A 12,425-nucleotide genomic window follows, 5' to 3' on the forward strand; every position below is an offset into this window, starting at 1 on the left:
CAAGTAAACTTGTTAAGCACTCGGCTATCCCTTGACACATCAAAATGACATCAGGACTGACATCAAAATGACGGCAGGACTGACATCAAAATGACGGCAGGAATGATACATCAAAATGACGACAGGATTAATACATCAAAATGACGGCAGGAATGATACATCAAAATGACGACAGGATTGATACATCAAAATGACGGCAGGAATGATACGTCAAAATGACGACAGGATTGATACATCAAAATGATGGCAGGAATGATACATCAAAATGACGGCAGGATTAATACATCAAAACGATGGCAGGATTGATACATCAAAACGACGGCAGGAATGATACATCAAAATGACGGCAGGATTGATACATCAAAATGACGGCAGGATTGATACATCAAAATGACGGCAGGATTGATACATCAAAATGACGGCAGGATTGATACATCAAAACGATGGCAGGATTGATACATCAAAATGACGGCAGTATTGATACATCAAAACGATGGCAGGATTGATACATCAAAATGATGGCAGGATTGATACATCAAAATGATGGCAGGATTGATACATCAAAATGATGGCAGGATTGATACATCAAAATGATGGCAGGATTGATACATCAAAATGATGGCAGGATTGATACATCAAATGACCGCAGGATTAACATAAAAATGACATCAAGATTAACATACAAAACTGTTACCTCTGACTTCATGTATGCTGCTGTGCCCTTAGCTGCGGCGACGATGACATACGGCACTCTGTCTCCCAGCTTGGGCGCGTTGCCGGCGTCTCGCTTCTTCATCCTGTCAGGACATTGATTGATTGAATTATTGAGTATTGTTTAACGCAGCTGTTTAACAGAGACAATTCATAGGCTAGGCAAACTATGTGGTCAAATTGTCCACACACTTGTTTTTCCCATAACATCCTGAGGAGACACATTTCATAGTGCGTGATAATATTAAATGAATTACATCACTGCAGACAACAGATACTCCTGATGCTGATACAGAGTACTCTTCATCCTCTCCTGGATGCAAACACGATGGCTTGATTACCTGACCGAGGTTATCATAATTAGCAGACTTGAAACTGTTAACATATTTTTTAAATACATGAATTGTATGAATGTTGTCTTATGACTCACCTGGATATTGTCAGAATAAACAGATACAAAAGAAACAAGCTTAACGTTTCTCTGTACATTGCTTAGTTTGGGTTCTTGTCTATCCTCAACCATCGTGTAATTAAAATATAAACAGTGTGGTCTTGTGCAGGATGAACTTTTCCAGGGTTCAAAATTAACATGCCTGTTAGTCTGAGAATCGGACAATTTAATCAGGACTTGTGACGTAACCTTGGCAACCACCTCTTCTACTGGCAAGATGTCATCTCTACTTGATGTCAGTTTTGGTGACCAGTAAAAATAAGAAATATTGTACAGCTCTGAGATTTGGGATAACACTTTCTTCGTAAAGAACAAATTGTTGTACTTTTTTTGGTTGAGTCCGATCTGGGATTTAAACCAACGATGTCTGAGCAAGTTCGGTTTTTGGTTTGGTTTGTTGTTTAATGCTGCACTCAGCAATATTCCAGCTATATGACGGTGGGGTCATTAAATAATTGAGTCTGGGCCAGACAGTCCAGTGATTAATATCGTGAGCTTCGATCTACGCAATTGGGATCGATGACATGCATCAACCAAGTCAGCGAGCCTGACCACCCGATCCTGTTAGTCGCCTCTTACGACAAGTTTAGCCGCCTTTTACAGCAAGCATGGGTTGCTGAAGATCTATTCCACCACAGATCTTCACGGGTCCTCAGAGCAAGGCGCCTTCTGCACTCACTTGTTCGCTAGTTCCACGTGTGCCTGCTTCCCTGCGTAGTCGTCATCAGTTTTGGTCAACTCCTTGGTGATGACGAGTTGCGAGATGTCCACGCGATTACACAGAAGGTCTGAGATAGTCTGCTTCACGTGTTGCACAGCGCCATCTGGATCTCTGGAACAAACCCGTATGACAGTCACTGACAGGCCGAGAGTCTGTTGCTTTACGCCACAGTTAGCAATATTCCGGCTGTAAAATTGCCGCCAACGGACAGAATCTAATCATGGCCAAATAAACCTGATGGTTGAAATTAAAGATCAACATTCCAGGGTACGACACGTTTGATCATTCAATCGACTTGAACCACTTCTAACAAGTAGCAGAGTGGTGAAGTTTTGATGAACATTTTGCAAGCCACTGTTACCAAATTTTGGTGAACTTGATTCATCATGAAGCCATGATGGGGAGTCTGGGATTTCAAACTAATTGCATGCAAATTGGAAAAAAACCCATTATTTTGCTCAAAATTTGGATTTAGGTTTAAATTAATATTTTCTGTATGCCAGAGTGTTTAAAAGTTAAAAGCATACTCTATTAGTCCTGTTATCAGTGAAAAATAAGTCACCTCTACAAGTGAGTGAGTGAGTGAGTGAGTGAGTGAGTACAGTTTTATACCACTTCTAGCTATGTCCCAGCAATATCACAGCGGAGGACCCCAGAAATTGGCTTCACACATTGTACCCATGTGGGGAATTGTCCGGGAAGCCTTTGGCGTTATGAGCAAACGCTTTAACCACTAGACTACCCCACTACGCCTCACCTCTAAAGTAAGGTTGCTTTCTATTATTTTGAAATATTGTTTGAATTCGTGTGGAATTCAATTGTGTTTGGCTACAAGGAGAGCCTCTGAAAGCCTAAAGGGATGCAGGTCATAGATTTTGAACACTTTGTTGAACACCCTCTTATGACGACATTGACCTGTATTAGTCTCTATGTTCTGAAAATGATGGATTTAAAAAATGTTCAAACAACAGAAAATTGACCTCGGCCCTGCAACATTACCATGGCAACGTACCTATCAATCAGCAGCAGCTGCAGGCACATGTTGATGAGGTTGGCCACAAGGGGGCTGTTGTCTCGACGCACAGTCTCGATACCCTTGCAGTCCATCTTGTCGTGTTTGTCTGGGTTCGTCCAGTACAGACCAGCGTACCTCTTCTTGTTGATCAGAAGATAGGGGAAGTATACCTACAGGAAGCAGAGGAACACAGCGCATGACAAAAATGAAAGTTTTCCACAGGTCCTGTGGGCCAAACAGCCTTTGAATTTGTTTTAATTCTCTTACAATGTCATATTAAAACACGTTGGTAAGGTACCTATGGCTCATGGAATAAAACCTGATGCTGGACGCATAAAACTCCACGCACCTCTCATGATCCTGCTAAAACTTATATAATGATGCATTGCGTAAAATGTAACAGAAACATGTGCACATAATCTTGAAGTCCCCACAGTTTGATGACGTAGTTTGGTAAATTTATAGATCTTAGAGGTACCGAGTGTGTTCAAAGATCAAACTTGTGCAGCGGTACAAACTAACGTTTTTAGTCCACTCGTCGTTATAATGATAATATATAGCAAACCTCTTCATAAATGGCAAGTTTCTTCTAGTCCTTATGATACCTTAACCATTGGGCAGTTTGGCAAGGAGTAGTGCCAATTTCTAACACTGTTGTGTACACAAGTAAGAGTGAGTGAGTGAGTTGGGTTTAACGCCGCTTTTAACAGTATTGTAGTTATATCATAGCTTGTCAGCTTAATGTTGGAGGAAAGCCCGAAGTGATGCAGGTCTCAGACATTTACCACTTTGGTGAAACCCATCAGCACAGGTATGGTGCTGACAAACCTAAAATCCTAATTGGGTCAAACTGGGATTTGTACCCACAATAATAGGTTTCTGGCATGCCCAAGGGATGCAACTCTGCACAGCGAATTGCGGTGACATTAGACAACTGGGCCACCTGTGCCTCTACACAAGTAAGAAGTCAGACACAAATTTGAAATATTTTCGCATGCACTTGGAGCACGGTGACAAGAATATAAGGTTGCATTTTTCAATAATAGACTGCACATGTGAATGTTTTATATAGCGAAATCAAGCCCTGGCATATATCACAAAGGTGACCAATGACCTAACAAACTCCATAGAAACTACTGATAAACTACGCAATTTCTTTCATATGACAATAGTTAATCTGTCATTAACTATTTTGAGCAGTATATCTTAACTTATCATCAACACAAAACTATTGGCAAGAAGCATCCTAAAAGATGCACTCTCTCTACCTTCTCGAACTCTAGTTTGATGGGGCTGACAAACTTGGCCGAGATGACCTCTGCTGCTTCCTTCCCTAGCTCCATTGCCTCGGCAACCGTCTCCACACCGAACTTGCACATCACAGAATCTGTGTCACCATAGATAACCTGCAATAGAGGGAGTTGTGTACACCTCTCACTGCCAACACTCAGCAATAAGATTAATTTTGTACACAAAATGTAATTTATCAATGTCTTAAAGTTTTACCATTACCCTTTAGATATATTTTACTCCAAGTGTGTTTTGGGCTAAATAATATTTAAGTTATATCACAGAGAGTAAGCTTAATGCTTGTTTGTTGTTTAATGCGATACTCGGCACTATTCCAGGTATATGACAGTTGTCTGTTAATAACTAAGTCTGGACCAGACAATCCAGTGATTGATATTATCAGCATCGATCCGCGCAATTGAAATACTGTACAATGCAACATTAAAACAAATGATTTACCATTTTTGCCCAAAGTCTTACCTTAGCATCATGCTTGTATCCATTGGAGATGGTGTATCTCTCCTCCACATACTGCTTGGTCTGTTCAATCATCATACGACCAAAGGCCGTCACACTCTGCAAGTCACATAGGGCCAGAGTGAGTGAATGTAGTCGCAGGCCACAGTCAGCAACATAAATACTTCATGTGTGGATTGCCACTCAAACTATTCCTATGCATAATTTATGAATGGGAAGTTTAAAGATTTGTTAAAAATCAAAGCAGAAGACTTGTAAGAAGAACAAATTGAAATCCATGACTTTTGCAAGCATGTCATTGGCTGCTCCTTAAATGTTGATGAATGCTGGTTCATCATATTTTACTGAACATTTTCACAAGAATACTTTAAATAAAAACTCTTTAGTGTGCCCTCAAGGCACCAGGATAGGGGAATTACTCACACTTCGGCCCAGTGGTGACTAAGCATTACTGCCAAAGGCTAATTTGCATATCACGTGACCGTAAACAAACACGCTTTTTCAGAAATAAGTATAGAACTGACTAATGCAAGTATTTGGGGGCGCTGTACATATTGTTTTGCATAATCATATAGATATGCTACTACAACTGCGACAGTGAGTTGCATGACAATATATATTTATGCATCAAAGTTCCCATATCGCTAGCTCTCCGATGTGCTTCGATGACAGCACGTGGAGCCGTAAAAACAATGTAAACAAAGAATAACTACGCAAAAACAAGTAGATTTTCACGTATTAGCATACTTTCTTAATGAACTGTAACCATTCTTTGACATTTGTTTATGAAATGTGTAGACTTGTCAACACATGAAACGGATGAAAAGCATATGCAATGTCTTGAATGGACTGTGAAAGATGTGACGAATCGTCACATGGCGCTGGCCTGTGGCAGAGGTACTATGTTGGCTGGCTGCCGGCTGCATGGAACTCTGGGTAGGAGAGTGGGAATTACTCTAAGGGCAATAACATAGCCTAAAGTTCTCCCAAAATCAAGATAACTGACAACATTTTGCTGTGTTTGTTCGTTGTTAAACGCTCTGCTAAATTACATTCCAGCTGTTCATAAGCAATTTGTAAATAATCAAGTTTGGACCAGACAATCCAGTGATTGACATCATGATCTACTCAATTGGGATACAATGACATGCATCAACCAAGTCAGCAAGCCTGACCACTCGATTCCACTACAAGCCTTTTAAAGTTTGTTTTTGTTGTTTAACGCTGCACTCAGTAATATTCCAGCTCTATAACGGTGGAATGTAAATAATCGAGTCTGGACCAGACAAACCAGTGATTGACGTCATGAGCATCCATCTACGCAATTGGGATATGATGACATGCATCAACCAAGTCAGCAAGCCTAACCAACTGACCCCACCTCGGCTCTTTTGACAAGGATGGGTTGCTAAAAAATCTTCAGGGTGTCGCGTTGTTACCTGAGATATCTCCAGACAAGGCAGCTTGCCGACTTGAGCACCTGTGAATCCATACACAGAGTTAGCACTGATCTTCAGTGCAAGCTGACGGCCATCCAACACCTTCTTCTTGAATGGGTCTGTCTCCTTCTTCAGATCAGCCTTAGCTCTACAACAATGAATGATTGGTATAACTGGTGCCACTTGAAAACTACAACAATATCTGGCAATAACATGGCCTACACTGAATTCGGATTATAGTGAGTGAGTGAGAAAGTGAGTGAGTGAGAAAGTGAGTGAGTGAGTGAGTGAGTGAGGGTTTAACGCCGCTTTGAACAGTATTTCGGTCATAATCACGGCGGGTCAGCTAAATGTTGGAGGAAAGCCTGAAGTGAAGCAGGTCTCGGATGTTTATGACTTTGGTGAAACCAATGAGCATTGGTACAGTGATCGCTCGCTATTGCGCTCTTCGATAAAGCGCTACTTCGGTTACTACGCGCGGTAACGCATGGCTCCCAAAATTTATGTACACTTTTATTACTGATAGTTTTACACAGACATAATTGTATTGTTGTTCGTTGTTCATTTGCACATAACGCTTCTCATTGCATAATCAACCGTTTATCGCTGAATGGAGTTCTAATAATCTGTTTGAAAACATCCGCGGCAAGTCCCGGAAATACGATTGTTCAACTAGTTAACTTTTCACACTATCGACCTTTGATCTTAGAAGCGCATGCATGCAATAAAAGAGAACCACAAGCGAAGTTTATATTCTTAATTAGTGAGGCAATCAAATTTGAGGCGACACTGTCACACACATGTAGTTGCTGTCACAACACGGCGGTCATTCATTTCGTAATCGCGCTTTCGTAACATCGCCTGTTTTTTTTCGTAGTTATAACAAGCGATTTCATTGGATTAAAATTTGTTTCTAATGACGCTTTCTTGCCGAAATCTACTACAAGTTTCGTGATTGGTCAATTTTGAGCATGTGACCTCAGGCAGCCAATCAAATTATAGCTGTGATACCACGCTCGTGTTTGATAAATTTCAGAAGTTGGCAAAAGATTTTTTGTTAAATCGTGTTAATCTGAACGTTTTAAGCAGGAAATCACGATATATATTAAAAATATGGAACTTCGCGAATGTATCGTGCTAGGTTACGAGCTGTGACAAAGATTTTTCATGCATATATTTTTGCATTAAACATTGTGTCCGAGCCGAGAATTCAAGGCGACGAAAGCCGAGATGTCATTTGACTTACATTACACGCGATCGCACGAAACGATGGAAATAATAACTTAGATGTAAGTTTGATTACTTTTAGATATATTTTTGTTGATTTTATTTATCACTTTGTATAATATATTTAAAGATTTGTTTAAAACGTCTTTATTTTGCTCTCTGATGTGGACCCGTTGTCGAAATGTGTGTCAGAGAATTTTATTTTCAATAACATCGCGGGAAATAGTGAATAATTTTTTAATTTATCGATTAAAAATGATAAATTGAAATGGAATACGTATTTCAGACATTGTGAAATGTGACAGATTTAATAAATGAATGATATTACAGGTAGATCTAGGTCCATAAAAATATATACTATTTTGATGTGACGTGAGATAAACACATATTGATGATTTGAGATTTTCCGAGCGCGCGCCTCGGCCTCGGTTAAACGGCTCATCGTCTATAACGCCCACCAATTATTTGGACCCCATTGGTAGCGTTATAGCGAGCGATCACTGTATTGTGCCGATAAACCTTGAACTGGGCCACCTGTGCCCCCGAACATGGTTACAGGCAGAGACCTTCATTCTGTCTATATCCACAGGGCCCTCACACGCGGTTCCAACATCCACTGGGCATTCACATGCGGTTCCAACATCCACTGGGCATTCACACGCGGTTCAAACATCCACTGGGCATTCACACGCGGTTCCAACATCTCCTGGGCCCTCACACACTGTTAAACATCCACTGGGCCCTCACACGGGGTTCCAACATCCACTGGGCATTCACACTCGGTTCAAACATCTACTGGGCATTCAGACGCGGTTCCAACATCCACTGGGCCCTCACACATGGTTCAAACATCCACTGGGCATTCACACGCGGTTCAAACATCCACTGGGCATTCACATGCGGTTCCAACATCCACTGGGCATTCACACGCGGTTCAAACATCCACTGGGCATTCACACGCAGTTCCAACATCCACTGGGCATTCACATGCGGTTCCAACATCCACTGGGCATTCACACGCGGTTCAAACATCCACTGGGCATTCACACGCGGTTCCAACATCCACTGGGCATTCACACGCGGTTCCAACATCCACTGGGCATTCACACGCAGTTCCAACATCTACTGGGCATTCACATGCGGTTCAAACATCCACTGGGCATTCACACGCGGTTCCAACATCCACTGGGCATTCACACGCGGTTCCAACATCCACTGGGCATTCACACGCGGTTCCAACATCCACTGGGCATTCACACGCAGTTCCAACATCCACTGGGCATTCACATGCAGTTCCAACATCCACTGGGCCCTCACACGGGGTTCCAACATCCACTGGGCATTCAGACGCGGTTCCAACATCCACTGGGCCCTCACACATGGTTCAAACATCCACTGGGCATTCACACGCGGTTCAAACATCCACTGGGCATTCACACGCGGTTCCAACATCCACTGGGCATTCACACGCAGTTCCAACATCCACTGGGCATTCACACGCAGTTCCAACATCTACTGGGCATTCACATGCGGTTCAAACATCCACTGGGCATTCACACGCGGTTCCAACATCCACTGGGCATTCACACGCAGTTCCAACATCCACTGGGCATTCACATGCAGTTCCAACATCCACTGGGCCCTCACACGGGGTTCCAACATCCACTGGGCATTCAGACGCGGTTCCAACATCCACTGGGCCCTCACACATGGTTCAAACATCCACTGGGCATTCACACGCGGTTCAAACATCCACTGGGCATTCACACGCGGTTCCAACATCCACTGGGCCCTCACACATGGTTCAAACATCCACTAGGCATTCACACGCGGTTCAAACATCCACTGGGCATTCACACGCGGTTCAAACATCCACTGGGCATTCACACGCGGTTCAAACATCACTTCTGACCACTAGGGGCTGGTCACGTGACCTGTTTTGGGAACCATACCATGTGTTACAGATATATGGAAAGCTCTGGAAATGTGCGTTCAACGGTATCACAAAAACAAATCAAAACCACCAAAATGAATGACTAAATTGCCATTTGAAGTTATTATTTGTGTTTTGGAGATTTTTAACTGTCTATCAGTGACCCTTAATCTTCAAGACCAGTGATGTTTGGTTGTTGTTTAACGCCACACTCAGCAATTTTCCATATCAATAACATCATGTGCATCTATACAAGCAACTGGGATATGACGACATGCATCAACCAAGTCTGCGAGTCTGACCACCCGATCCAGTTAGTTGCCTCTTACGACAAGCATAGTCGCCTTTTACGGCAAGCATGGGTTGTTGAAGACCTATTCTACCCCGAATCTTCACGAATCCTACCGTCATATAGCTGAGGGCAGCATTTAACGAAAACAACAACAAACAAGAGTTTGCCACTAACGTGGCTATATCCCCCACCCCTGTTGCAGAATTTATGACATAATTGAATCTAAACAAACCCTAACCTTTTTTAACCGCGGTCCATCTTAGTGCCATGGAAACGTAAAAAATATATATTTCTAAAATTTCTCAATAGCAAAAGGCACCAGTTCAGCATGTACCTGACAGATCTGCAAAGTTTGATGAAAAAATATTGAACGGTTTATGAGTTATGCTCCGGAAATGAAACGTGACGGACAGAGCCCTTTTCTATATCCCCCGCCCAACTCACTTCTTCCTGGCAGAGAGCAAATGCTCCAAGATTTCTGGCAGCAGACCCTTCCTGACTGTGGACTTGCAGAACAGGTTCCCGCTGGGTGTCTTGATGTACTGCTCTGCCGTCAACCTGCGGACAGAGAACGTGGAGGTCAGGTCACCAGGTCACCAGGTCACCCAGCTACTGGTTATATGGGGGCAATGCAGGGACACTTGGATAGGACACAACACACCATCCAGTTCACCTATACTCAAAGTCATTATTAAGGGAACGTCGCATTTTCAACACTAGGAGTGCAATTCAGATGCATCTAAATTTTATACACAAATTGACGGTTCTTACACAGGCAAGAGATAAAACGTCACATTTTCCTATTGTACAGATTACCACTATAAAATATCCCAGCAGTCGATGAACATGAACCATTTCTGTCCAGAGGTGTATCGCTTTCTACATTATTATCCAGCTATATGATGACAGCCTGTTAATAATCGATTTTGAGACAATTGAGACAATTCAGTGATTGACATCATGTGCATCAATCTATGCAACTGAGACATGCATCAAGTGAGTCACCAAGCCAGACCACCTGATCCCGTCAGTCGCCACAAGCATCAGTTGCTGAAGATTAATCCTAACTCAGATCTTCACGTTTGTTTGTTTGTTTGTTTGTTTGTCTGTTGTTTAACGCTGCATTCAGCAATATTCCAGCTTTATGATGGCGGTCTGTAAATAATGGGAGTCTGGACCAGACAATCCAGTGATTGACATCATGAGCATCGATCCAATGCAATTGGGATCGATGACATGTATCAACCAAGTCAGCGGGCCTGACCACCCGATTATGACAAGCATAGAATGGGTTGATGAAGACCTATTCTACCCCGGAATCTTCACGGGTCAATTCTTCATGAGTCCTAAAAACATGTGAAGAGTGTTACCATGGTTACTTACCCTTCCTTCTGGATGACCGATGGGTTGAGGAGGGAGGTGTAGCAGAGGTTGTGTGCCATCATGATTGACGGGTACAGTGAGGAGAAATCCAGTGTGGCTATCGGAGCGTCATAATACCTGCCAAACACACGTGTATCAATTTGTGAAACAGAGCAGCATCAAGTGCTCAATAGCATAGGTGCAACCTCCTGTTACCCTTTACCGGCATCCACGTGCCCCTTCCTCCTCAAACTGGTGCCAGTGGCACTCTCGTACCAACGCCTTCCCAAGACCAAATACCAGTGCCACCCTCATATCAATCCTTCTGAAGCTCTATACCAACACACTCTGGTATAAACCCCTTCTGAAGCTCTATACCACCACACTCTCGTATGAACCCCTCCTGAAGCTCTATGCCACCACACTCTCTATAAACCCCTTCTTAAGCTCTATACCACAACACTCTCGCATTAACCCCTTCTGAAGCTATATGCCACCACTCTCGTATAAACCCCTTCTGAAGCTCTATGCCACCTCACTCTCTATAAACCCCTTCTTAAGCTCTATACCACAACACTCTCGTATAAACCCCTTCTGAAGCTCTATGCCACCGCACTCTCTATAAACCCCTTCTGAAGCTATATGCCACCACTCTCGTATAAACCCCTTCTGAAGCTATATGCCACCACTCTCATATTAACCCCTTCTAAAGCTATATGCCACCACTCTCGTATAAACCCCTTCTGAAGCTATATGCCACCACTCTCGTATAAACCCCTTCTGAAGCTCTATGACACAACACTCTCGTATAAACCCCTTCTGAAGCTATATGCCACCACTCTCGTATAAACCCCTTCTGAAGCTCTATGCCACCTCACTCTCTATAAACCCCTTCTTAAGCTCTATACCACAACACTCTCGTATAAACCCCTTCTGAAGCTCTATGACACAACACTCTCGTATAAACCCCTTCTGAAGCTCTATGACAGAACACTCTCGTATAAACCCCTTCTGAAGCTATATGCCACCACTCTCGTATAAACCCCTTCTGAAGCTATATGACACAACACTCTCGTATTAACCCCTTCTGAAGCTATATGCCACCACTCTCGTATAAACCCCTTCTGAAGCTCTAAGCCACAACACTCTCGTATAAACCCCTTCTGAAGCTCTATGCCACAACACTCTCGTATAAACCCCTTCTGAAGCTCTATACAACCACTCTCTATAAACCCCTTCTGAAGCTCTATACCAACACACTCTGGTATCAGAGCTCCAGATAAGCTTTTGGTGTTGTGGGTATTTTACCCATGCATTTTAAAATCACTGGGTATCAGTAATTCTATCTGGGTATTCACATTTCTGTTACCCACTAGTTTTTACACATGTGGGTATTTAAGTTAAATATCTAAAAACATTATTCATCTAGTCCCTGCAAACTGGTTTTGTGTGGGTTCGAGAGCTTTATAGGACTCAAAATTACCATACTTCCACAAGAAAGTGTGAT

The 12,425-nt window shown here is 42.7% G+C and overlaps 1 protein-coding gene across 2 annotated transcripts in view; it reads right to left on the minus strand.

The window, feature by feature from the left end:
- LOC139467061 (DNA polymerase delta catalytic subunit-like) overlaps nucleotides 1–12,425 on the minus strand; it is a 40,076-nt gene that overhangs the window by 6,556 nt on the left and 21,095 nt on the right. For both annotated transcript variants that reach the window (XM_071248776.1, XM_071248775.1), the window contains exons 14-21: nucleotides 10,940–11,056; nucleotides 10,001–10,114; nucleotides 6,105–6,252; nucleotides 4,669–4,764; nucleotides 4,167–4,304; nucleotides 2,896–3,068; nucleotides 1,842–1,994; nucleotides 695–797 (exon numbers count right to left, since the gene is read on the minus strand). In XM_071248776.1, the coding sequence (XP_071104877.1) occupies nucleotides 695–797; nucleotides 1,842–1,994; nucleotides 2,896–3,068; nucleotides 4,167–4,304; nucleotides 4,669–4,764; nucleotides 6,105–6,252; nucleotides 10,001–10,114; nucleotides 10,940–11,056 (1,042 nt within the window). The remainder of the gene's footprint in view (nucleotides 1–694; nucleotides 798–1,841; nucleotides 1,995–2,895; nucleotides 3,069–4,166; nucleotides 4,305–4,668; nucleotides 4,765–6,104; nucleotides 6,253–10,000; nucleotides 10,115–10,939; nucleotides 11,057–12,425) is intronic.

This window comes from Haliotis cracherodii, unplaced genomic scaffold, assembly GCF_022045235.1.
Source record: "Haliotis cracherodii isolate W230 unplaced genomic scaffold, xgHalCrac1.p SCAF_19, whole genome shotgun sequence".
NCBI classification, from domain to species: domain Eukaryota; kingdom Metazoa; phylum Mollusca; class Gastropoda; order Lepetellida; family Haliotidae; genus Haliotis; species Haliotis cracherodii.